General features: G+C 42.6%; 1 protein-coding gene across 2 annotated transcripts in view; it reads left to right on the forward strand.

Annotated features, from left to right (window-relative positions):
• The window catches only part of LOC308367616 (zinc finger protein aebp2-like), a gene marked incomplete at its 3' end in the record, with an annotated part of 35,446 nt that extends 31,848 nt beyond the window's left edge, over positions 1 to 3,598 (forward strand). The window contains exons 8-9 of one of the 2 annotated variants that reach the window (XM_080841581.1): positions 1,006 to 1,035; positions 2,121 to 3,598. In XM_080841581.1, the coding sequence (XP_080697707.1) occupies positions 1,006 to 1,035; positions 2,121 to 2,133 (43 nt within the window). Of the gene's footprint in view, positions 1 to 1,005; positions 1,040 to 2,120 lie in introns of those variants that run through there. The other variant, XM_080841582.1, reaches the window with a different exon arrangement.
• Between the last annotated feature and the right edge of the window lie 24,305 nt (positions 3,599 to 27,903).

Raw genomic sequence — 27,903 nt, forward strand, 5'->3', positions numbered from 1 at the left:
GTCATAGCCCGTGTTTTAGGAACCCAAAACTGGCCAATCAGAATTTCATAGATCAGTCAGAATTTTTATGATGATTCTTTTTACATTTACAGTAAAATTCAAAATGTTTTGAATTCAGACCGATGGAAAGGAATGGCCTTTTCTTTAAACGCACGTCCAAGCTCCAGAGTCCAGGAGAGACAGGTGGACTCTGAGGAGTGTGGCTGCTTCAAGCCATTTGTGCTGCAGTGCGGTGAGAAAGCCCATCGGCCTGGATTACAAGCATTTCAACATCCAGCTAATAAATGTCAAAGACTTCCTTATCCAGGAAATGAGAAATTGAATGTGAATACCTTGGCTTTTGTCATAAGCCCATTGTGCTGGGGCTTCACACTGCATGGAGGGGAGCGCAGAGGTTGGAGGGGACAGGGGAAGAGGACTGGAAATTTGGAGAAGGAGGCTCCAGGGATGAGAGTGTGTGTGTTCGGGGGGAGGGGGGGGGGTAGCATTCGAGAGTACCCATTTACGCCACTCACTTCCTTTTGAGGACAAGAGGCAGGAGGGAGGCAGGGTGCAATGGAGGGATGGGGAGGGGGAGGATGGGATGTAGAGAGAGACAGAGGGAGGAAGTTTGACAGATGATGATGATGCCCCAGAGAGAGATGCGTTTTGGCAAGACTACAGTGCAGCCCCTGGCCTCATGGATCATTACACAAAAGCCTTTTGGTGAAGTGGGGAGGGGGGGGGGGGGGGGGGGGGGGGGGGGTGGTTGTTGGATGGACTCCCAGCCCCATGCAAGAGCACATGTGTCTCTGAATCACAGGCCCCCAAAGATACTGCTGCTCTAGACAAGGAGCAAGACCTGGCTGAGGCTTTCTCGATGAAGTGAATGCTCGGATTGTCAATTTATGTCGTCCTTTGAGGTTTTTTCAGGTTACACACACACTCATTCACTTACTTGTGAGTGTGCGCACACACACACACAGGGACACACTTCATGGCCACTTTTCTATTGTGTCTCCTCAGAACACTCCCCCAGAAGCGATTGAAGCAGAGGTGAGTTAAGCCACAGCCCACAGCTGCACATCCAGGTCTTTCCAACTTGTCACTTTTCTTACTTCTGTGCTGTCTCTCTCGCTCTCTTTCTTTTGTTTCCCTCTATATCAGTTCAGTGTCAGTTCAGGTCCAAACTGCTTTATCAGGATGACTATGTTCATGTAGACTTAAGACAAGCTGTACATCTCTTGAGCATTTGTCCTCCACCTCCTCTGTTATTCTGAGACATGCAGCAGTGTTTTCCAGTTATTGGCTCTATTTCTGATACATTTAAAAGATGTATTTCAAATGCAAAATACTATTTTGTAGTTTGTATTTGGTGGGCCTTATAAACATGGTTGTGTAATTTGTATCAAAATAGAGTTGTGCTCAGTTTTTCTGCATTTAAAAAATGATATGCATGATGATTGTATGCATGATTTATGTATGCATGAATATTTGCATCTTTGGGAGAATGGTGAGCTGAGCACTTTTCCATGTCTCAGAAACGGCGTGTATTAATCAGTCTTAGAATTAATCACACAAATGTAAATGCTGGCTAGTGTAATGCTAGTTTTGCTTAAAATAAAGCTGGCTAGCTTTTTGCCCCATAGACTTGGCTTGTATTAACATTAAATCTAGCATCATAATATCTTTAGCTTTCCAACATTAGCTAGTTAAACGAGATGTAAGAGTGTCATCCTACATTTTTACCACCACCAGTGTCGCAGAGGACTCGTTCCTTCAGTCCTCCAAATAGAAAGTCAAAAGATCAGAAAAGGCAAATAAAAAAGGGAATTTTACTTCACTGAAGGGATGTTTTCTGATAGCCCATCAAACTATACAATTACAATAGCTTTATATAGGAATATTTAGAAAGCCGTTTCACTTGTATCAACACTTTGAAGGGAGAGTGTAGTTCATCCAAATCTAACCATATTCAGCTCTGGAAATCTAGACAAACATATTGATGAACGCAGAGACATCAGCAAGGTCCAGCAGCAGCCGCCTTTCCTTGTTTTTTGTGTTTGTGTTTGTGCATGCAATGCCTATACTGAAGTACGGTATGGGGTGGGACTCAAGCTGAAGGACTCCTCTGTTTCCAGGATGCTTCTCTAGCCTGAGGAGGCCACTGCATCAGCCTACTGCAGCCCTCCAGTAGACCGGACGTGGGAAGAGCTTTGTCTGCCTCTTCTGCCTTCTAAAACCTACATTTTTTTTGTTGAAGACTTTGTCCAAGATGTCCAGATTATGAAAAGTTTTGAGTTTTTATAATAATAATAATTATTATTTTTTACTGTTGTTTTTTTGTTTTGTTCTTTGGTACTTCAGTACTTACACTTCAATATGTGTGTGATCTGGTGTTTTTGTTTTATGAAAGCATTTATGAATGCGTTGCTCAAGAACATGTACAAAATTGTATTGTTTAAGTTATTTTTCTAACTTGGGATTTTAATGATTCTAAAATAATGTTTAGCGTTCTTCTTGATAAGAGAGCTGCTCAAATAAGTTCACAAGGGCTTGAGAGAAGCCAAACCACACCTCTGGAGCCTCTAAGTGGGCCCTTGATGGTGCTCCTCTGTATGAAAGTAGTGATGACGACGACGATGATGATGACAACGATGATGATGATGATGATGATAAAGAAGATTCTGAAGGGATACTTACAGTCACAGTGTTGGTGGTCTAAATGTTCACTGGTATCATCATATCCTTAAGGAAATTGATCTGTGTTGAAACCAGGCTAAAAAGTATCTGCCTTGAAACAGTGTCTGGTTTAATGTTGTGCAGAACGCTCTGAGTGACCTCAAGGGAGTTTGAAAAAATATGAGGAAGGCCAGTGTCATCATGAAGCTGTACGAGAAAGTATGGCGGATGGCTTTCAATGCAAGTTAAAATATGTAATATACTTTGTACTAAAGAAAGATAAAATGCGTTTATCCATGTAAATGTTGATGTCCTGCAGTTAAGCCACAGCAAAGCTGCCTTATACCATAGCAGTTGGCGTAAAACCTCACATCTCAGTACACTGAAGTTGTCAGTAAAAGGAGAAAAACAATGTAGATGACCTTACGTTTAGAAAAAAGAAAATGCTTTGCTCTAACAATTGCTCTCTCAATACATTATACTAATTCTACTACTACTACTACTAAACTGTACCAGAAACAACATAAGGGATGCAAAAGCCCATTTTGAATGAATTTTGGTCAAACAGAAACACCCACTTTCAGTTTCCAGTTGTCATGACAGCATGAACATTCTTATACACAGGGATGGTATGTCATACTACTGACTTATGGGAAGAAATCTTAAAATATGAGATGAGAGGTTTTGCACTAACAGCAACGATATGTTGGTTTTCCAAAGCCAGCAGAATATCTGTGACCTTTTAAGAAACTCTTTGCCAAGAGACTGACAGGGGAACAATTTGCAGTTTGTTTGTTCCACCTTTCAGTTAAAAGGCAAATTGCTTCACTGTGCATTAAATGCACGAAAAAGGGAGCCATGTTTATTTATCCACATTAAGATTAGTACCCACTGAAGTTACAGTGAGATGGAATTAAAATTGACAAGTCGTACAAGCTTTGTGTGTCTGGGGATTTTGTGTGTGCGCAGAACCATGCACGGGCAAAAGTTTTCAATAGAAAGACATTTCAGTCGCAGTGTCTTCCATCACCAAGTCTGTGAAACAGTCAAACAGCACACTTTACCCAAAGCACTGCTGGACATCAAGCGAGAGAGGTGACTGCAGTACACCACACGATGCTAAGTGCCCCGTCCATGAAGGCGGACGGCGGGTGTTTGAAAGCCGCCCTTCCTCCACCAGCGCTGGGGTTGTAGTGTCCAGCAGTGGCAGTGGGCATCTGGCAGCAGTGAGGCAGACAGATTCCTAATCATCCCATGAAGGAGACAGTGAAGGCCTGCCAGCAGCGAAGGCCTTCACTTTCAGCTGTTACGCGCTAATCCTCTAGAAACACTCTGCCTAGAAAACAAGCTGCCAACTACTTTGCCCTTCCAAAATGTGGATGGGAAATAATTATTATTTTTTTTAATGCATAAAGGGGTTTCAAGCGTTCTACAGAAATTGACTGAGTTAACTATGCTTTTTCATATCTTTGTTGATCGATAATCAAGTCATGGAATTTGTTTAATGATGTAAGCGACACTGTTGGCTAGCTGTATATATACTTCTGTTTTAGCTGTAGTTGGTTTCCAGGGATGAGTCCATCACTGAGGCGTGCAAACCCTGCTAGCAGTTTATTACACCTCGAGCATTGGAAATATTTGAGTCTGATCAGGTATGACTGCATGTTTGCATGTGAAGATGCTTTACATAACAGCTTCTCATAATGGCCTCATGAGCTGCTACCTAAGTCTTTACGTTTATTCAGTGTACTTCTTGAAAATTGCGATGGTGTAGAAACTAATGTGTGTGTGTGCGTGTGAATACAAGTATGCGTGATCACCTCATGCAAGAACCAGTTAGACTTATCCCTAAAAGTATCTACTGCTGCTTGTTAATAACACAGTGTTTCATAGCTTGAACAAAGAAAACACTGTTAAGACACCCCCCAAAAAAACCTGCCGTTTGAAGAAAGGAATAATTTAATGGCACCATTAACCCACCTTTGATGCAATTATTCAAAGCGAGGTTAATGGCAGCCCTCGGTTGTCCAAGGAACAGTATGAAACCACCTACTTTCAAACCTCAGATTGTTATCATCCTCAAAGGAGGAAAAGCAGCAGTGTATTTCAAGCCAAGCGCGAGCCTAGTTTGTGGAAAATGTGGAGTGTCACGGCACTGGATGCTTTGTTTAGGGCACACAGCTGGAACTTTCCAAAGCAAAGTCGGGTCATGGCCCAAGTCTTAGTGGTTGCTGCGATGAACAGACAGAGCCACTCTCACACTCTCTGGGAGTGTGTGTGCGCACTTGCTGTGGAAGTTTGGTTCCCAGTCGCAAGAAGGGCACGCACAGGCATCCAGCTCAACCACAGAGATGAGAGTAGCAGACACAATTAGCATCTGCTGCCGTTTCGAATGCTGTTTGTGTTAAACTAAATACCATGTGTCCGGTTTCACCCAAGAAGATACGTTGTGAGTTTATGATCATCTAGAACTGTGACATTAACATCTTAATTGCCGTTCACATCACACATGACACCACAATATCAAACCATCTCTACCTCACATCAGTGTATAATCATAAACGAGTGTATTTAGAGTAAACTCTATGGCCTACAATTTTCTAATTGCCATCAGCAGATGAAAAAACGGATACCTGCATCCAAAGGTACATTTGTATGAAACAGAAAATAACATATTTCCAGTTATATTTTTGGTGTCAATTTGTCCTGCTTCTTCAAACTAATTTTTCAACTGTATTAGTTTCTAAATATTGCCTGCGGGCAGGGACAATGAAATTGGGACACTTCTTCTGAAAGTAAACCAGATTCTGAACTTAGTTCTTGGTAGAGTAGAGGTCTTGCATTTATTGAAAAGGTATACTCAACATGTAAGCATGTCTTTTTTCCAGAACATTCATCCCTTAATCATTAGGTCTGAGAAAGTGTTTAATAGTGAAAAAGACTTGGATTTCTAGAATCGAATCACAGCTTTCCAGCTCCATTCAGAGCTTTTGGGGGATGACTCAGCTGGAGGAACAATAGAATTATGCAAAAGGAATCTTGCTTTCTGTTTATCTACGATATTGGTGATTGTCAAGGAAACATTTGTCTTACTGATGAAGAATGAGTAAGTCTCAACTGCTTTTGATTTAACTGGTCTCTCCGTGCACTTCGAGATCTCCTTCGTGTGGCACATACCATAATGCGTAACCATGACTTCCATCTGGATCTTCCATGAAGTTTAAGACCTTAGATTCATGTCCTTGCATTATTCATGCGCGCCATGACTTATTCACTGGTTAACAGGCCTGGCACAAACATGTTTTGACAGTATTTTCTCATCCATTATGGCAGTCCCTACTTTGTACTGGAGGTCAGTGGTCTTTCCTCAGCATCTTCCCAGAGGCTTTCGCAGTGCTCTGTTGATGTTTGTCACTGCAGCCCTGTCCTAAGCTGACCTACCCAGATGGATGTACTTGGCCTTAGTGTTATTTCCTATATACAGTCTCATAAGCAGGGGATATTAAAAAAACAGGATAAAAGTGCATAAATTCAGATGACCCGCACTGGACCCTCATCTCTTTTTCATGCACCATGTGTTGGATGGCTTCGTAGATGTGAGACTGGTGAAGCAGTTATGGATTACATGCGTAACCGCTCTTTGGCCACTGAGCCCCATTCATAATCCACCCAGGTTTTTCTACACTGGGGATGTGAACACACTGTAACCAGGTTATGAGGAAAACATTGGGGCCTGTAAAAATGCGCAGACACGCCGTTCTACTCTATTAAAAAGACCAGACTTCGATGAAGCACATTTTCAAAAGGCTCACATTTAGAGGTGCCAGATTTAAGAGGTCTTTGATGTGCCTGAGTTGCGGTTGAGTTTCTTACGGTCTAATTGATGTCATTTTCCATGTGTATGCACAGGATGCATTAATATATAAAGGGTTCAGGCCTGTTCATCTGGAATCAACATAAAGTTGCTTCTGAGCGGGACAGATTTACATATCCTCGGTTAGGCATCTCATCGGCCAAATAAGGATATCAGAAACGTTTTCTTCGCTCAAAACAGCCTCATTGTGTTTTCCTTATCGCTTTTCTATTTCAGCCATATAATCAAATCATTCAAACTATTTCTAGATTCAGTGGAACTTGCAGCAAGTGTGAAGCAAGTGTACAGCAAGGTTTGTAGGTATTTTTATGTTGAAAAATCAGCAAATGTCTCATGCTTTTTCAGTTTGTAATGTATATCATTAGAATGTCTGCACAGTGAGTTTCAAATAGTGCAAATTGTGTTTTTAATGTGATACCCAATTTAATGAATTCATGAATAATAGGTCAGGTATCCAAATATGTTGGTTCAACATTGCTTATCCACAAAAGTCCCTTGGGTACCAATTACCACCAGAAACCAAAAGAAATTGCTGAACATGGTCAATAAAACAAAAAACAAAACAGACACCAAACAAGGCTCTGAGTCTGAACTTGCTTTATCACCCAGGCCGGTCAAGCTTGGATCGTTCTTTTGATATTGGAAAAAGATCACGATGTTGACAAACAAAATGACCTCCACAGTTTGCAAGCCCAAAATAGATGAGCTGGTTAATGACTAACGCAGGGCAGGAGGTACATAAGGCTTCTCTACAGCCGTGGGGCCTGAGCAGAAGAAACTGAGCAAGACTTTGACATTTACAGGATCTTTAAACAGGAAACTCAAAAATATATCATTTTTGCAGTAATCCCCACTCAAAAATGAGACCATGGACTTTTGCAATCAGTGCCATCTATGTATTGAATCACATTGTTATGAAATACATAAAAGTAAATGAAGAATAGAGAAACAGAAAAGAAAGAAAGAAAGAAAGAAAGCTCCATCATCTTAAGACTAAAATCAAAACCTTGCCAGGGTAATTGAGAGGAGGCAGCGATGATGAAAGAGCAGGCATCAGAGAGCGTGCTAAGGAACTGATGAGGGTACCCAGACTGAGAGGAAAAGTGATCAAGGAGAAATATCCATCAAGGGGCTTCAGACCCACCAGATCAGTTCACTGGAGGGAGCCTCAGCATCTCCCTCAGAACCTCCTCCGAAGTTTTCAGTGGCTAACCCCATAATGTGAGTACTGTGGAGGCTCTCAGCATCCACTAACTGTCCCATGTGGAGGTCCAGATGACAGAGCATTAGGGAGAGATGTACGGCGCCAGCAGTTTAGGAGACTCATTTTGGACAACCTAATGTGGAACTCAGGTGCTATGAAGAGGCCATTAAAACCCTTAGGTCAAATGAAACAATTAAACCATTTTCCAAATTAAATAAAGACCGTCATCATGATACGCTGTCTAACACTACCCTTTCAATACAAAAAAAAAGTCACCGTGCAGTTTCCCAAACCTCATGAATCCACTGCTGGCCGACCTTACCTGCTGAATAGCTGCTAACATCAACACAGTCATAATGAAAGCATTACAAAGCTAATGCTTGTAATTCCTTGTGGTTGCTCCTCCTGTTCACCCTGGCCCTGTGGTTAAGGGGAGGTGCAGGGAGACTTACAGTGGGATAATTGTGGTGTATTTCACCAGTAAGCCCCTCAAGTAAATAGGCACAGGGCTGCACCGTCATTTGTTAGAAGCATGCCATTTAGTTTTCTTTTTAAAAGCGCTCTCTGGTATGCATCACGTCACTGTATCTGGTCAAGAGAACATCTAAGCACATTTAATCCAACTGAAGCAAGGTCTAATCCCATGGATCCCTCTTAGGCCATGGAGCAGGGAAATACATCTGTATCTAGTCTTGTCTCTGTCCTCTTTTTTGGCCGGACTCAACCTAAGTGAATTGCTTTAATTGCCTTTAATATTGAGGAATGGTGATGTATCGCCGTGCAATAGCGCGGTCAGCCCAGCCAGTGTTGATCACATGGCACTTTGCCATAATGTACGAGCTGTGAGTTTATACGAGTGTGTGCTCGTGTGGGGAAAAGGAGTGTTAAGAGGAATGTCTTCCTGCTCTTTGCGCGTGTATGTGTGTGTGAGAGAGAAAGAGAGAGAGAGAGAGTGAGTGAGTGACTGTGTGTTTGTGAGAGAGAGAGAGAGAAAGACGGACTGGCTGACTGACTGTGTGCATGTGTTTGTGTTAAGTTGTATGTTGTGTGGGAACAGGACGGCTCTGGTTACCTCCTGCCCTGCTCTGCGTATGGTCTTCCGTGGGAATGAGGCTGGACATGTCACGCTAACCCCTGCTAAGGCAACCACACTCCTTTCATCCTACACTCTCACTGATCATCCCCCTCATCCACAGTGCCAACGAGAATGACATGTCCAAATCACAGATATGGCAAAGAAAGAGGTGTGTGTGTGCAGGGGCGGAGTGGCCATCGGGAGAACCGGGACTTTTCCCGGTGGGCCGGTCGGCTAAAGAACTCACATGAATCATCCTGCTGGCCGGCCTTCGCAGCCGTGTTAAGCGCATGAGCGAACCATTGAGTTGTTGTGTCTGTCAAATCTTGGTAGCGTTAAAATCTCCAAGTTCTCCGAGAGTTACACGCAAAGTGGTCCAACCAATATTTATTGCACTTTTTGTCTCTCTTCATCTCACTCACGGTGGGTGTTAAACTCACTCTCATGAATCCAGCCTACTGATTTTTGTTTAGCCTCCTATATTTATGTAATTCTTTTTATTCAGACGCTATATTACTTTCATGACCACAAATATAAATTGGCCAGCGATTTAATTAGTTTTTTTGTTCATAAATTAATGTACAATGGTCGGAGCAGTGCCTCATGGGAAATGCGTATCGTTTTGCCTTTATCAAGTGAACGTAGCAGTTAAATTAGCGGCTATCAGGGAGAGAGAGAGCAGGTGAAGCGTACCTGATGGAGGGACATAAGAGAAAGGAGAAAGGAGGGGCCGAAAAGGCCAGACTGAAAAAGAAGCGGATGCTGGAGGAGAGTGCATCAAAATGTACAAGAATTACGGATTTATTCAACCAGCCGTCAACTAGTGATGGGAGTGAGTTGACAGGACATTGTTACGAATTAGCATAACATTTGAGCCAATACGGGACGCGATTTTTTCCGTATTTCCATAGTACATATACAAATACACATGTCTGTCACCCACACATCAACACTAAATCTAACAATAATTGTTTGTGTAGTTGATAAATGGGAGGTGGAGGGGATGGGTTGGGCCAGTTTTGGGCACGTTGTGGGCCGGTGCAGTCAGAATAGTCCCGGTGGATTTTTGTGTCCCACGCCGCCCCTGTGTGTGTGTATGTGTGTGTGTGTATGTGTGTGTGTGTGTGTGAGTGTGTGTGTGTGTGTGTGTGTGTGTGTGTGTGTGTGTGTGTGTGTGTGTGTGTGCGCCCACTTAAGCCTTGAGGAGAAGGTCAGGCACTAGACAATGGGAAAACAGGCCCCCTTTTGCCAAAATGTCTGGTGTTTTCCAAGAACAGCACTAACAGATGCCGATTGACATGTCAGAATGAGTAATAGTGAGTAATTCTGGCTCGGGAGGTATGAGAAACCCACCCATTATCTCATGATCTCTTCTGTGAGAAGTCTGGAGGACCCCACAAGATCAAGTTCTTGACTGCTGTCTCTGATGGAGCATTTTGTTTCCCAGAGTGCATCTCTAAACAAGTATACGAGTAGAAACTGAACCTTATCCATAGCAGCTCACCACAAAGACTTTCTGCTGACATCAATATTTTGATGTGTAGGCTGCACCATACAAGTATGCATCTCTTCACATGAAGATAAGCTGCAATCAGTCAAAAATATTGGTGCCATAAAGATCGTAGTCAATCAACCTAATTTCCTATCGTAATTGTGTATTTCTAACAAGCTTGTATTGTATCATTACTGCACCTTGATCCTTGCACTCATCTCATTTGTATAGTCATTTTCATCAGGTGACAGTCAACTGATTATTATGAAACATGCCATGAGGCCTCTTCATGATCTGACAGTATTGTAGCCATACATAATCACTGTCTTTGTTCAAGTTAAAAGCAACTTCTCCTTTGAGTCACCTTTGGATGTTTGTTGAATTAATGAACATGGAGGAAAATGAATAGCTCAGGCTATATAGCCTTTGTGTTGTCATCTAAGCTAGGTTCAGTCAGTACATTGAATGCAGATAATAGCCTGTGGAAACATGTGACCTCCTAGTCCCCCATTCAGCATCAGTCACTGCTTGCCTTAGTCATCCACATTAAGGACTTGCATTCGACATGCCGTGTTGTCCTATTTAGAACCATTTGGACTAATTAGATAAAGCATTTGGATGTTTTTCTTATAACCTGGACTTGTCAAACCCTCCATGTACATGTATTAATAGTTATCTTTTCAGGGAAACTGCTTATCCGTCAGAAGCTCTTTTTTTAACTTCTTGTCTTGTGGAGATGACAGTGTATACATGTGTGTGTGTGAGAGAGAGAGAGAGAGTACGAGTTCCTCACCTCAACAAGCCGCAAACTTAACACTCCCTCAGGAGGTTAGTTACACTATTCCCATGCTAACAGTGTTATTAATGTGGCATTTGTGGGTGTGCAGCCAGGTTCCTGTCCCAAGCTGTTCTCGTTGGTCTCCCTCTCTTGTCGCTGGCTCATAATTGATGAGCGGGGTGAATAAGAGATGAGCTTGCATGTGGCAGTGGCGGAGAAGCTCTCCTCGTGACTGTCTGCTGGCCAAGGATATGCAAGGATTGAGGCACATATTCATGACGTTATATCTCTCCGATGAAGGTGCCCGTCTGGAGGTTTTTTCTCATCCCTACCTGACGGCCCCCTCTCACTGCCCAGAGAGGAGTGTATGAGTGCATGCTGATAGAATCGGTGGGTGATGGGAAAGAAATGTCAGGAGGATGACAGGTGACCTGGGTAGATGGGTGCTCCACAGGAAAAAGGCAGACGCTTAGTGGAGTGTTTGTGGACAATGGGAGGACACTGTAGTAGTGGCAGGTGATTATAAAAGGGTTATGCTGGTTGAGCTGAAATGAAGTAGTCTTTGAATTATTTGTGCTTTTGCTTAGCATTGTATAGACATACAGAATGATCCTATTGGCAACATCAATGTTGCGCTTCAGAAAATGCAGGACATCAAACCGTCAGGCAAGTTCAGTTTTGATCTGACATAAATCACCATGTCCATTAACCTCATCCTTTTTATGTTCGTCTGTCTTTTTCTGTGTGTGGTGTTAGTGTCAGCAGCTCAGTAGCCTGCTGGTAAAAACTGCCTCTGAACTTGCTAGTTCCGGTCTTTACGCTTATGTACTGTCTGGCAGACGGCATTAGCGTAACAAGCCTGGCTGGGATGGCTGGGGTCCTAGTGTTAGAATATTAATAAGCACGCTAAAGTTGAAGAATGGACCGGAGGACAAAGTCAGGTTTCTGTAGGTTTATTTCAGACAGAGTACACATCTAAGTTGCAGATACAGAACAAGCAGTTAATGTCTTACTACAAGAGATAGCAATATTTCAAGTTCCATCACTAGTGATGCGTTGGGCTGATCTGACCACCCTCTGTGGAGCTTTGCGTTCGAAGGCAGAGCAGCTGCCATACCAAGCCTTGATGCTGCCTGTCAGGATACTCTTGATGGTACACCTGTAGATGATGATGAGTATCCTGGGGTCCATGCCGAACCTCCTCAGCTGCTGGAGGACAGAGCCACTGTCCCGTTGCCTTCGTGATCACACCTGCGTGGTGGGACCAGCTCAGACCCTCACTGATGTTAATCCCCAGGAATCTGAAGCAGCTGACACTCTCCACCACTGTACCCTCCATGGCGTGCCCCCCCACCAGAAATAGAAAACGATAGTACCGAGGTGTTGAGACGATGCCTATTGATTTGTCAGGAATATAGTGGAAATGTTTCCACTGTAAAGACATCTGGTAACAGGAGTTATCCCCAAACTGATGGAAATGAGAGTGTTTAAACCTATTTCAATGTATAGTCATTCTAATTCAGGGTCATCACCTTTGCTCAAACTGGCAGATGCCATTTCGAGAGATGTACAACGTCCATCTGATAATGCTGGAAATAATAAATAGGGAAATAAGGCCTGGCACAGATGAAAAAGATAAAGGGCCGTGGATTCAGAAATCTATTATGTTAACCTCTGTGGGTTAAGGCAGACATGGCGCATTCATCTCCCGGTCTCATTGAATATATTACTGACTAGAGCTTAAATGAAAGCTGGGCTTTCTCAGGGAGATTGGAAATATTAATGATCCTCAAAGGTAGAGGCGGAAAAAAATTCTAGATAGAATTGGGTCTGCTTTGAGTATGGTGGTTACAGGCGTCCACAGAGATGGAAGATATTGCTTGTGCTTTCTCTCTCTGTCTCTGATTATTTCTGCCTCTTTCTTTCTCACCTGCTCTCTGTGTGTGTGTCTCTCTCTCTCCATCCGTTAGGCTACTTTGAATATCCTCGTTCACTCCTCTGGGCTGCTGGGAGATGGATGGATTTATTTATTTAGAAAAAAAAATGAAAGCAAAAGTCTTAGAAGATGATAGCCCAATATCAATGGATTTCAAAACATCCTGAAAAACGTGCTTGTGTAGATGCTGAATTCACAGTAGTTTTGGATATGGGAAGACTGAATAGCTGTATAAATCAAAAAGAAAAATGAAAAACACTGAAGACATCAAGTGACAAACTGAGCAGGGTGGCAGTGTTTTCGAAGGCAGGCGAATCATAACCAGCATTATATAATACCTGCTCTGTAAATATTTATCTGATAAGGTTCACTGTAAAAAAATATATATATTTATAATAATAAGTTAAGTTCTGATTGGTTTCTCGATAATTCTCAGCAGTTTTTTTTTTGTGGTACCAGTTGACAGTGGGTTTGATTCAAACATATCTCAGTCAATGTCACAGAATTGACAAACACTTTCCACAAAGCCTTCAATGTTGTGAGAGCCAAGATTATCTCCAGGTACTGCACACAGACCTCCTCTCAAAACACTGCCATCTTTCATGAAAATACCATTATCTTCCAAGTCTTTGAGATCCCTTATCAGTGGACTGAGGACTAACTCATGCCCAGGTCTCTTAAAGTCCTGTTCTCTGCACAAAAGCATGAGCTGTATGTGATCAATATTTGATCTATGCCATGGCATCATTTCACCTAGGGTTAGGTAAACAGCAAGCACCTTGTTTTTCCCCACTTGATCCCATTGGATTCACCGCCTCAAATGAATCTTGATAGGGTATCAAGGCTAAAGATGACATCTCCTACCCAAATATCCTGCATGACATCACTGTTAGCCCCATCAGTACGCACATTGTCATAATATTGCTTGACTGACTCGCTGTCAAATAGGGCAAGAAGTGTTTCTTGTATTGGAACTGGGCATACTTGGCAAAGGACTATTATCCTAAATTACTAGATATATTGGTTCAACATGTTTGAAAATGTTTTTGACGATGGTCTAACCACGTTGATCTGTTCTCAAAAGGCTGTTACAGGCCTTTAGAAAACTTTGTTTTTGAAATTCTTCAACCACAGTGTTGTCAGACTTGCCGAGTGATGTCAAGTTCTGACTCAATTTTGCAAAAATATAGCACGATCCAATGTCATATGAAAATACAAAGGCTGGCAAAATAGCAAAAGCAGTTAATTCCTGGATGCTTCATTGACATTTCCATGGTCTAATTATGGAGTTACCTTCTGTTATCTGTTTGATGTCCCACTATGCAACTTTATACAGTGTTGTCCTTGGTTCAATTCTCCAGGCACTACATCAGGCATGTCATAGTTGATGCAAAATGTAATGGGCCAATCAGCATTCTGCTGTGTTGTATAATCCCCATGATGGCTCCTATGGTGACTCCCCTGATGCAAAGTTCAAACTAGTAATGGGTCAAATGTTAAAAAATAAAACTGAGTAGCACCATGCAATAGAACAGAAGAGATAAATGCACTTGTGATAATAAATTCTCGTGTACAAGGCCCACCTTGGCTCCCATTAAAACACATTTTGAGTTTTGACAGAGTTTTGAAAGTAGGTTTCTCATATGATTGGAGAGCACCGTTACCTGCTCCATGCCAGTGCTTGACAAATGTACATGGATTTAATGATTGAATACAGAAGCCTCATCCAGTCTAACATCAAAGAGAACTATAAGGCAGTGGAAACAGTAAAGGTGAATCCTTATTAGTGTAATATCCCACCGAAGTTGTGCTATCTTTGTATTTTGATACTGTGAGCTAACTTTATATATTTTGCTTGGCTATGAGCACCTCTGTTTAGGAAGGCAAAACATGTCTGAGTGGTTGGGGTAGTTTTTCTTTTGGAATAGCTTCTGAATTCGACCAAGTACGGCTAAAAAGGCATTCTTGTATTCTTATCTAATTCAGTGAGAAAAAGATTATCAATCAGTTGACGTTTGAAGAGGTACTTCTGTATTTCTATATTTATTGCGGTGTGCTGCACCCTCAGTTTCAAATTTTTCAGACAAAAACCTTTGACAGTTTCAGTTGCATGCTGTACTTCCTTCCGATCTGGTGTAGAGCCGCACAGAAACATCACCCCAGTTGCCTTGTATTGTTTGAGCTTTTAATATTTAGTTTGAGCTTGTAACACATGTATGGGGTCAAATGCTAGCAGGGATTCAACTCACACAGTTGACAAAACAACATGCAGCACCAAGGCACATCACTTGCCCTTGGCTGGCCGATATGTATATGTGGGAGTGTTTTTCAGGCTAAACCATAGGGATGTATCGTGGATCACAACTAAAGGTTGCACAGTGGGCCTAATGAATACATTAGGATCTTAGTTATTGATCTGTACACAAGAAGCATCTACAGGAAGTGTGTTAGCATTTGGTCTGCATGGGTTTGCTTCCTGTAGTCTTCTGATGTGTGTCCTATATCATCAATCAAAACATAAAAGAATACAGTTGATATAGGAAAGGGGAAACACCTCAAATAAAGTGCTCTAACTGTATGTATAGGCAGTATGAATGTAAATGGCACATGCCAGAGTCTCCTCCCCATAACTTAAGCCTTTAAAAATGTACCCTTTGCTGAAAGTATCTACAACATTTCCCCGCTCATACCACCAGTTTTTTTCCATTTGTCTCAGCCACTCATTACACATTTATTGGTCGTTAATTTATTTATTTGGACTGAGGACCTTTTTGATTTGAAAGATAATTAATGGTAGATTCAGAATTTCTTTTACATATTTTGACCAACTGGATTGATTTTGTCTCAGTCCTCTCTCTCTCTCTCTCTCTCTCTCTCTCTCTCTCTCTCTCTCTCTCTCTCTCTCTCTCTGGGTATTCTTCTTTCTCTCTTTTATCAGTATTTGTTCCTTTGATGGCACATTTAGCAGAAACAATGAATTATATAGAAGACCTCTGTGACCAACAGACTTTGAGAGGCACAAAGCACGGAAAGATCGGCCTGTCTGATTTTCCCATCACCCGATCCTAGGCGGACACCGACATCCCCAGGCTGACGGGCGGAGAACCGGTAAGAGCCAAGCGGAGAGGAGCAGAGGTCCAGACCACTGAGCTCTCATGGGATGTAGAACGGCTCTCCTCCCTGCCAAACACCCTCCGCCGACGGCATCAAAAAACAAACTATGCCCAGCCATGGCAGTCAGTGCCTACCACAACGCCGGCCCCCGAAATTCCTCCTGTTATTAATGCACTGTAAATGACGACACATGGAAGGATGTGGCCGACACTAATACACTGGCATGACCACACAAACATCTCGCTCCGTCAGAGAGACTGAGAGAGAGAGAGGCGCGTTGGACGGGGCTTCATGTTGTAGGAGAGAGGCTCAGCGCTGGAGAGAGGGGATGTATGCCCAACGAGGGACCGGGGTCGGCAGGTCAGAGGGCACGTGTGCATCAGAGCCGGGAGAGAGAGAGCTGAGTTAAGGCTTGGGTCCAGACGGGCGAGATGAAAAATGCTCTTTGTGTCATTGACACACTTTCTTTTTTGAGAAGGAGGAGGAGAGTGCTGTTTCAGCTGAGTCGGCCGTTTCCTCCAATCTCTCTGATGACTCCCAGATGTTTAATAAAGTGAGGAAGAGGACTTTGCCATTAGCTACGCTTTCGCTCTCCTTTCTTTTTTCTCTCCCTGTGTGTCGGCCTTTCTCTTTCGTTCTTGTCTTTCCCTGTCTTTCTCTGTTCGCTCTGTGTATCTTGCTCCATTTCTCTTTTTTCTTTCTCTCTAGTCTGTCTGTGTCTATCCCTCTTTCTCTCTGTCAATTTGTTTCTCTTTCTTTCTCTCTCTCACTCTCTCTCTTTCTCATTCTCACTCTCCCTGTCTTTCATAGTGTACCCTCATTTCTCTTTCCTGGCCTGACTTTCACACCCAGTCTTCCTCTGCAGCTTGCTTTTATCTCTCTCTCTCTCTCTCTCTCTCTCTCTCTCTCTCTCTCTCTCTCTCTCTCTCTCTATCTATCTCTTTCTCTCTCTGTCTCTCTATTTTCCTCCCATGGCTTCACACCTCTGCTCCTCTGCTGACCCTTCATGTCAGATGGTAATCGCCCCCCACTAAAATAAATACAAACCCTGCTCAGGCTCGATTTGCCTCTCTGCAGCGACTGGAGGCCTGTCATTCAACACTTGGGCTAATGGAGCTAGCTTCCTGCTCCAGTCAAATGCCGCCCATTCATGTTTCACAGTGGAGGGGGTGTGATCATGAATGCATAGTTAATGCCTTAACGGATACCAGCCAGACAGCTACCGTGGAGCCATTCAGGAGCAGAAAGGAGATGATGGTCCGGTTTAGGGTGGTGTGCTCAGGTTTGCATGTTAAAACAATTTCTGTATTTATCCTTTTTATTTTTTATATATTTAGGTATGTATTTTATTTCATCAGTGCTGATCCCCCTTCCCTGAGCCAGTGCTTAGTTTCGCTCCCCCCCTCCCCTCCCCCACCAGCTCTACACTACAGTAGAGAACTCTGGGTGACCTCTGCCACCATTCTCCAGAGACTCAAAAACACTGACTTCACTCCTGTGAATGAAAACAACTTAATGAACCCCCCGCCCCCCCTTCACACCTTCACCACCCCACGTTTGTTTGGGTTTGACGGGAGGAAATTGAGGTGCAATGCACACGAAGTCTAGGGCCTCCGAATCGGATTTACTTTTCACACCAATCGAATCTTTTAATTTCGTACATACGGAGGCTGGCAACGAGACATTTGCGTAAACACGGAGGCAGCAGATTGCGGTGAACCGACTGTAGTACATACCTCACGCCTGTGGGTGGCGCTTTAGCGCTTTATTTACACAACTGAAAAAACGTGAAAAACCTAGAAGAAGAGACTCAAAAGCACAAGGTAAAGGAAGCAGCAAACGGATAAACAAATTACACAAGACATTCAAGCTCCAATTAACAACATTACATTATGATGGTTAATAAAATCAGTGGTCAGACTAAAGGATATGCGAAAATGAATTATTTTTTCTATTGATAATAAAGAGTTTGGAACAGTAACATGACATGTCTGTCATCCCATTTCCCACGATGCATTGCTCCGAGCATTTTACATACATTTATGAATAAAAAAGCAAATTAAATCGCTGGCCAATTTATATTTGTGGTCATGAAAGTTATGTTACGTCTGAATAAGAAGAATTAGATCAAGATAGGGGGCTAATCAAAAATCAGAAGACTGGGTTAATGTTAGTGAATTCGAGGCCCACCATGAGTGAGATTTTGAGGGAGAACAAGTTATTTATATACTGGTTGGAGATGGCGGAAAAGATCACGTGGGGCAGTGACGTCATCAGGTTGCGTGAAACCGTGCAGACGAACACCAGCCCCCGTACCGATTCAAATCTACTCACTTTCTACCCCGGACTGCGATCGTTGCAGAAACAAGGTGCGGATAGAGAGTGTTCGTATGTATGATAGGGTTATCTGTATTAGCTATCCGTATCAGATTGACAAACTAGGCTCCATGTAAACGACACTTGAGTGTCATTTTCAGTGGTTTTGTAAAGTGGTGTCTGACAGTACTCCAGCCTCCTCAAATCGATCACTTGTTCCAAGGCTGAAAGACCTCCTCTGCTCCAAGAGACCCAGTTCAAGACAGCTGCAAGGCGTGGGACATGTCCCTGTTTAACCCTATAAGTATCTTGTCCATGCCACGCTGTCCCCATCAACAACTGCTGCGACACTCGTGTTTTTAAACCAAAGGACTGAAAATGGATTAAAAGAAACCGATATGTACTATATCTATCTGGCTATCACACGGCCTCTTTGAAGGTGTGTCCACTTTCTTTCTGATCGCACTTAGCATATCTGATGGTCTGACATGGCACAAATCCAAGATAGAATGGAACCTACCATCTCCTGGCTGTGAATACACTTTGATACACTAAGGACAACCTGTCCATTATTCCTGACGCAGGGAGCGTACAGCTGGGGTGAGCAGACGTCCTCTTTTTCCCGCAGATGTCCTCTCTATTTGGGGTCCAAAGAAAATGCATCCAGTAGGGATTTCAAAATTGCCTAAAATGTCCGGGTTTATCCAAACTGTCTCAGTAATTTCTGTGAGTGTCCGTGTTTCAACATTCAGGGGATGACATAACAAGACAACAACCCCCCGCCTTCTTCCTGTTGGATCAGAATCATGATATGGTCATTTCTAGTATCGTGTTCTTGCTCAGTAAGCTGTGAAATGCTTTTGAGTGGGCTGTGAGCCTAATTGGTTTAACCCAGACTTAAGGGTGAAATCTGGCGATCGGATAGCCAGATGAGTGTTAATTAGTTCAGAATTTTCCGACATCCATGAGAGTTATACACTGCGGGTCGATGCAGATTGATTCAGTGAGATTGATCGATACGTCCAGATGCCCTGAACATGTCTGATCCCCGTTCTTATGGGAGCAAAAATCAGCCTTTGGGGTCTAATAAACCCAGGCTGCCACAGTCATAGTCTGGAGGCTGTCAGCGATTGATGAATCTTCAGCCGTCAGCACTGTCAGTGGTGACAATGTTGACATAGCAGTTCTTGGCAAGCAGAGACAGATAATCATCCAGTCACACATTCCCACTTAAAGGACTGGAAACCCGGGAGAGGGGGATTACGAACGTAACTTTGGATCAGATATCAAGTTTAATGTTCACTGTAGCCATAGCGAGTTGCAAAACATGTCATGATGCTCATTCTTCCTTGCAGGCTTTTTTGTCTTTTTTTTTTTTTAGCGAAGAGGTTTATTTCATTTTTACAAAAGCACAATTTGTAGGTTTAGTGAAAGTTTAGCGAATCAAATTAAGTATGCCACACATGCCAAGTTATTTATTTTGTTTGTAAAGGTGGGTACTGCTGCCATTCTGTTGTATCTGCCTTGATAAATATGTTAATGTGTGACAGAGGTGGCCGCATGAACCTTCAGTGTTCCTTTTTCTTTTCAAGGAAAGTGCACATTCCATCGGGGAAAGCAATGTTTCAACTACTCCTTTCACATCATTTACAATGCCCTTTGCTTAACACAGCCCACCTAACTCATGTGAACAAGAGCTAAATGATCAGCATCTACATTTCCTCATCTCATTGAGGCTCAGCCTTGGAGAGAAAATCAATGTGTTCTACTTCAGCATTCCATACCATAGTGGGCAGAATTGAGAAACCACTTGTCTGTGCTAATGAGGTCCAATGAAGACTTCTCTGCTTTAGTAGTCGTTCTACTGGCTGACCCTTAAATACTACTATTATTCAGATTGACTTTGATGTGTATAGTCTGTTTTCCTTCATTTACTCCCACCATAACCACACTTTCTCTTCGCCCCTCTTTCTCTGTTTAGAATTATCCAGTTGGTCTCTCTATTCCATCTGCCCATATTCTTCCTGGCTCTCTCTCACTCTCTCTATCTCTCTCTCCCTTTTCTGCCTGTGTTTCTCCCGCCTTCTCTCTCTCCACTGCCCCTTATCTCCTTCCATTCCCCACCCCTCATTAAAAAGCCCATTCTCTGATGAGCCTCTCAAGTCCATTGGCCCTAATCCCACTGTAAATGGTCTCTGGCATCCTGCAGGCATTTCAGTCTTGCGCGAGCGTGACGCACAGGCCTGCTGTGTGTGAGAGATAGCAGGCCCGGACCGAGCCGTGACGTCCGAGGTTATCTCTCCCCCATCCCATCCCATCCCTCCTCTCCGGAGCCTGGAGCTCTAGCCACCAATATGCCAGGGCAACCTGACTGCCCAGCCGCATTTATGTGTGTGTGTGTGTGTGTGTGTGTGTGTGTAAGAGTGTGTGTGTAAGAGTGTGTGTGTAAGAGTGTGTGTGTGCAGCTGGGACCCATTTCTCCCGCCCATACGTCACATTTGGCAAAAAAAAAGGAAAATATGCCGTCAAACATGATGTGAGCTTGACCTTGTGTGATGGCTGAATGTTGTAGAAGGGCTGACTGAAGTCTTTCCATCTTTACACACATTTGTCTGTGCAATCCAGTGCAATCTTCTAGATGGGCTTTTTCTCCACAAGGACATGTAGGATTTAGATAAATGTTGTGCCTGTACTGGTTGTATGTAATGTAATGTAGGGCTGTCAGTTGTTTATAACATTTAATTACGATGAAATTACGATTCACCATGAAAGGTAAAAAACAGCATCAGCATGGGAGTGGACCGGGTATAACTGCTTTATGTCAATGTATGCATTTATCGTTGACAACACAAAGAATTATCAGAAACTTGCTGTAGCATGTTAGCTTATTAAACAAAACATGCTCAAAACTTGCTGCAACTTAGCCAACAGGTTATGCATGGCAGCAACAGATACATTGTATATTGCTTAGTAATAAGACTGAATAAATATAGTCAAAGTTTATACTTAGACGGTACTGGTGTACATCACAGATGTAGGCCATAGCTGTTTGCTGCAAGAGAAAGTTCAAAGCTAACAAGGCTAACTGCATTAGTTATGTGCTTTAGTAGGTTACTAGATGCTGAAAGATAAATAAATGTGTAAATGCTACTAGATGTATTCTCTTTGTAATTCAATTTACATTGACAGTAGCTGCAAATAACGTTGGTCTTGTAAACAGATGTGACAGGGCTTTGAAGCTGAATTCAAAATAGCTTGTTTCTTTATTTGTAGCCCCTTGCTAGTTGCCATCTGACTTAGTGCTAGGGGATTGCGGAACAATGGGTGAGACAAAAGGTCATCAAAACATAACTTGCGTTAATTGCGTCAAAACAATAGTTGCATTAAAACGAATTTGTGTTAACGCTGACAGCCCTAATTGTGTCCAAGTTAAGCCTGAGGAACTAACTTCCCCTAAAAAACCTACAATCCACATTTGAAATTAAATGGGTACTTATTTTAGCCATTCTTCCACAGCTCTAAGCTCAAAGCTTGATGTGTCCAAGGAGAAACATATTTATACACTGTTTTGCATTTTGTGAGCCCGCTTTCATATCTGTGCCTGATTCTAGTTTGCACCTCATGGGAAGAGTAGTATGACTGAAGCTGAAGCTGAGACAGGAAAAAAACAAAAAAAGTGAGCTAATTCTTTGAAGTGGAAAAATGGGCACACACTTACAGTTTAGAGGGGGTTTTTTTGAGTGGGAGGAGAGGACACAAGAGCGGAGTTGTGACTGCACATTCACTCACTTCTCGTTCAGGCTGCCATTTATTCCAGATCCAATCACTTGCGCCAAAAAGCAGCAGCCAAATCTTAGAAGTGCCACAACGTTTTTGGTAGAACTGGCCGTGGTGGTGCAAAACCAAACCCCTCTGTCTGTTTGTCTCCCGATGGACGCAGCACTGGCACAGGGACTGCTGCTCTGAAGCAGGCTGCCCAGTCCCAGGCCTGCTGGTGTGTGACTCTGGCTGTGGGCCCACTAAGTCTGATGGCTACCTCCGCTTTCTCCCGGTGCTTAAGCAGACCTCGACCCCAGAGGTGTTAAAATTCTTTCTGGTTTTTCAAGTTGACTTTCTGCCACCACATGGCAACTTAGGATGTGTGTGTGTGTGTGTGTGTGTGTGTGTGTGTGTGTGTGTGTGTGTGTGTGTGTGTGTGTGTGTGTGTGTGTGTGTGTGTGTGTGTGTGTGTGTGTGTGTGTGTGTGTGTGTGTGTGTGTGTGTGTGTGTGTGTGTGTGTGTGTGTGTGTGTGTTGTTTCTGGATCCTGGTCAGGATGTGACACATTTATCCCCCTCACCTGCCAGTATTAGCTTTTGGTCAAATTTTGCAAACTATCCAAATCAGAGGTCTCCAACTCTTCTTTTTTTTCCATGATTTTGAGGAGATCCACCACAGCCCTCACAAACTAAAACACTTTGGTTATATCTGTTTGCAAGCCTCAGGTGTTCACATTTTCATCTTCAAATGTATGAGCCATGCTTCTTGTATTGCGTTTTCCTCTTTAATAGCTGGAGGAAGGACAGTTGTTTCTGGAAAACCTCCACTGGTTTTCTTTGATCATGTTCTGTTGCTAAAAATTGAGGTAGGCACATTGGTCACACCTCAGAATCACCTAGTCTTGCTTAAATATTTGTTTTTGATTGCTATTTTGGGTGTATTTGATAATCAGTCAAATCTGTACCTCAAAACTAGTAATTTACTGTATCTGTACTTGCATGATTTAATTAAACCAGTTAATAAAAAACCTTTGAAATAATATTGTCACCCAAGCATTTGTGTGGTTCATGCATTTGGATATGGGTAGGCAAATGTTTGAGATTTCAGAATCCCAGTGGCAGGTGTGGTCACAGCAGTCTTAACACAGTGGAGTTACAGTTCTTCTTCTTCTTCAGTGTTCTTTGATGGCTCTAGAGATTGCAGGGAATTATATTCACAATATAACGAATGCAAATGTGTCACTGAAACGAAGAGAGACTTCAAAGACATGTGAGCTGAGATCTTGTTTGATGTTTCGGGCTCCTCCTTTCTTGAGAGTTCACTACACAGGAAGGTGAGTCATGGCTGGATTTAATTTTCACAGGTTCGCACAGAGCTTAAGGAAACAAAAATAAAATATCACATTTTTGTATTTTACATCTGTAGGCAACAGCTCAACATATGGTTTTACACAGTTTGACTAATACTGTCTAAGCAATTTAATATAGGTTGCGATACATGCAGATATTTTAGTATAACGTTGTTTTTCTAACTTTGTGTTGAACTAAGAGGCTTATACAACTGTTATCTCATTGAATTGGGACGGCAATGGCCAATTAAGTCTTCACACAATGGAGTTTCCTAAAGATAAAATTCAGTCTATCTAGCATGTTTATATGGTATGGGTTAGAGATGTAAAAGCTGGCCTTCTTCATCCGGTCTGGGCAGGCATGGTGCATAATGAAAGAGGCTGCTGAGATTTCTGTGCACAAACATCACAGAGGGCTTTCATTTGAACTTCCATAACACACAAGTCAGTTCTCAACTCCTAGTCTAACTGTGTTTAAGAGAGGAGTGGGGAGATTAAAGAAATCAGAAGGAAGAAAGAGAGAAAATTACGGCGAGAGAGAGAGAATGAAAGAGAGAGTCATGCCCCTCACTTCACATCAAATGGGTTGCTTACAGTGCTTGAGCAGACATATCAAAGGGGTCAGTGAGCAGTTCAGAAAGCCCTTAAACACCCTGCCAGCTCAGGGACATTTAAGGTCCAGAGAGGCGGCGATTCGGCATCTGTGCTCGCTCTGTTTCCCCCAGTTAGGCTTCATCATCTGCATGAACACTGTCATTAACATGCCTCATGCAAAGGGCCACAGCAACATTACAGGACAGCATGTCAACAATGCAAGGGCAAATGCATAGATCTGCACCTATTCAAGCGTGATGAACCAGGCACGCTAGTCATTTTTTCTTTTTGGAAATCCTGTGGTTTTAACATGTCCATAGGTTTAGATTTGACAAACACCAGAACGCCATTCCTTTCAACATGCCAAGCTACAAACTCCAGCCTGTTGTGGACTTTCACCTAACGGGACCAATCAGTCGAAGTTCCATCAAGTCATGCTGAAGCTTCTTTAAGCTGGATGTTCATGCATTATTTTATGGAATGAAGATAAGACCTTCATCTAATGCCAGATAATCTGGATCTCTGTCACATGAATTATCAGGAGCCTACTCGTTTATATAATTTTCATGCGTATCAGACGACAAGGATGTCAAATAGATTGTTCCAATAGCTCCACTGCTGCCAAGGTGTCATGTCTCCAAGTTAAATTTCCCTCTGAGAACAGGCTGATAATTCACACAGACGGCTGGTTCCTTGCAGATTAATTCATGGAGTAAGGACATTGCCACATCTTCCTTTATCAGCTCTCTTGCTGTTTTGTGATGTCCATGTTGACTCTGTCTATCTCCCCCCTATTAAGCAAAAGTTTCACTACAATGCCCCTTATCACATTTATCAGGGGTTTATAATTGACAAACAATGTCCTTGGGTACCTTGAGAGAGATGGGGAAAGCAAATGAAGACAGGGCAAATCAGAGAGAAGTGATTCAGATGACCTTCATTGTGTTTGTAGTGATCAGTGATAGGACACTGATAGGACACAGTAATAGGACACTTGGTGCAATGTATCTCGTCCCTATATTAACTACTATTGGTTAAGGTCAATAAATGACTGAGATGCAGATAATGTGAACTTTGAGATTTGACCCTGATAATCATCTAGTTATCTCACTATTGCTTCAGCGAAATCTGAGTTGAGTAAGTGTTGTGGAAGCAACAGCGGGGGTGTTATAAATAATCGTTGTGGTTTTCATCCCGTACCATCAGTGACTCTGAAGGGCGACATGCAGAGCCTCCTATACCTGGTCAGGAGCAAGGTCACTTGAATGTCCCAAATTAAACAAGAACTCACTGATAGCAGATGAATGACAAGAACTCACTGATAGCAGATGAAACAAAACACAAAAGCTTAATATGAACATGCATTCAGTTAATGAGAAATCATACATGCAAGTTGACAGTGCCCGTATTGGTTTGTGTTGGGACATGTTACAGGCTGGCTCCCGTGGGAATGTTGCCATGATTTCAGATGTGAATAGTAGTTGATGTTTGAATGTTGGGATCAGTGGAATGCTACCAAATGTACAAACATAACTACCCTTTTGTCATCTTCAATCTCAAACACTTGTCAACCAATGCGATTTTGTGGCCAGAACTAGCTGTTCTTGAGACAAGGAGGCAATGGACAGTCCAAGCAGGTTCCAGAAGCGCTTGTGTTTTTTTAGTGTTCTGTGTTTGGAACTAATGTAAATGCACCCATGTGTGTCCTTGTCACCCTGTTTGTATCTGAACTGAGAAAGTGCTTTGCAGAGCCATGGTGAGGCAGATACCAAGGGACTGTGTGGGCAGCATGTCGTAGCTCTGCTCTGTCACTTCCTTGTAACATCACGGGTGCTCTGGGGTCTGGGGGAAACACGCTTCCCTTGACTGGACACATACAGTATGTCAGAGGGCAACACTTTCAGTTATCTTTTGCCTGCTGCCAGGGATACACAGGAACTGGCGGCTATGACCTAATGGGGTGCACTTCAGGTTATGGTACGTTCTGTATATGTGTGTATGTGTCTGTGTTTGCACTGGATATCAAGAAGAAAAATAAAAAACAACCTTGATGTCACTTTTTTGTTTCTCCCCCTGCGTATCTCTACAGTGCCGAGGTTGGCATCTCGCTGCCCAGTTCATACTCCTATTGATTGTCATTGTGTCCTTCTGTTGAAGTGTCGGGGACTATTGAAGTGCGGGGCATATCTGTGGTAAACAGCCAACATGCTGAGCACAGTGCAGCCAAATGAACAGCGACCTCTAACGACCTCTAGCCACCCCCCCAAAGAGGCTCACTAAAATGATATAATTGCGTGCTGTGACATTGACCGGCCTCTGCCTGACTCACTCAACTACAGCGGACATTGTGCTCTCCTGGTCTCTCTTTTCTTTCTGTTCCTATCCTTACTTCACCGATATTCTGCTCACTAAAGCTACCTTTTAGTAGGCCTATGCAAGTCAGGTGCCAGTAGCTACTTTTTAAAATGATTGTTTACGACCACATCATTTAATGTTACACTTTTATTGAATACTATTCTTAGCAACTGTGCTTGGTAACATGGTTGTGTCTTTTGGGTCCAAAAAACAAAGAGAAATTCTAGTTTTGCTGCATGAATGTGAAATTACAACTCTGGTAGCAATTACATTTCAACATTGACATGGGGGCAAAGGTTACTTGTGTTGGGAACTATGCCCATGGCCATGTGATCTAGCTAAAGCTATCAGCGATTTCCATCGGAATGGCCACACCAATGTTCATCCTTGTCTTCTGCCATTGCTGGTCCCGAATTAGGTTTTTTCCAAATGCAAGCTGCCACTTCTACGTCATAATGTGAAAGGCCTTCTCTAGAGCCAGTGTTGTCCCTCCTAGGCCACTGTAGAAATATGGAGGTGCAATATGGCCTCCATGGAAGATGACCTGCTGCTATGTTGATATGAAGGGCTTATTCTAAGCAAATGATAACACAAAGATGCATAGTTACAGGTGATTATACACTCATAAAAACGTAATTATGAATACTTTATTCCATTTCTGCTGATAGATCCATTTAAATCCTACATGTTGTAACCTAAAGTTTAATATCATGTATGAACTCTATTTACAATTCCCCAACTGAATACAGGACAGAATTACATAAGATAAGATAAAATAACAAGTAGTTAATTTATCTTTTAATGACATAACAGTTATAGATCCAGTCATGTTGTGAAGGTCAACCGAATGTATAATACCAAACTAACTTCACTGCAGTCATCAATCCATCACACACATGACACCAAATGAGTGGCAGGGGTTGAGAACGACTATGTGTAACCTTATACCATCATATGGCAAGAAAAGGTGGAAATAATTTGCAATTAAACATCAAGGTTTATTTTCTGCTATTTTCTGCGTAATGTATGTGGTAAATAAGAAAACGTGAAATGATGTGATGCGGTAAATTGCTGATTTTGCATTGAATTTGCAGATTGCGGGATTGTGGAAAAACTGGAGGGACTGGTTCAGTATCTATAGGGCATAGTGGGAGCAAGCATCATGTGAGAAAACAGTCACAACATAAGATAAGGAAGCTGGAACTACAACATATCTAGTTCCAGCCTCCTTATCTTATGTGTTGTGACTGTTTTCTCACATGATGCTTGCTCCCACATTGCTCTATGGATGGTAACTAGGCTGTCATTTCTATCAACTAATAAAACTGGGTGCTTGATTAACTTAAAACTGTGTTGAGATATTGATTTGCATCATGCATTGGTGTTGTTGACTGATTA

This window comes from Sprattus sprattus (genome assembly GCF_963457725.1).
Source record: "Sprattus sprattus genome assembly, chromosome: 7".
Lineage (NCBI taxonomy): Eukaryota > Metazoa > Chordata > Actinopteri > Clupeiformes > Clupeidae > Sprattus > Sprattus sprattus.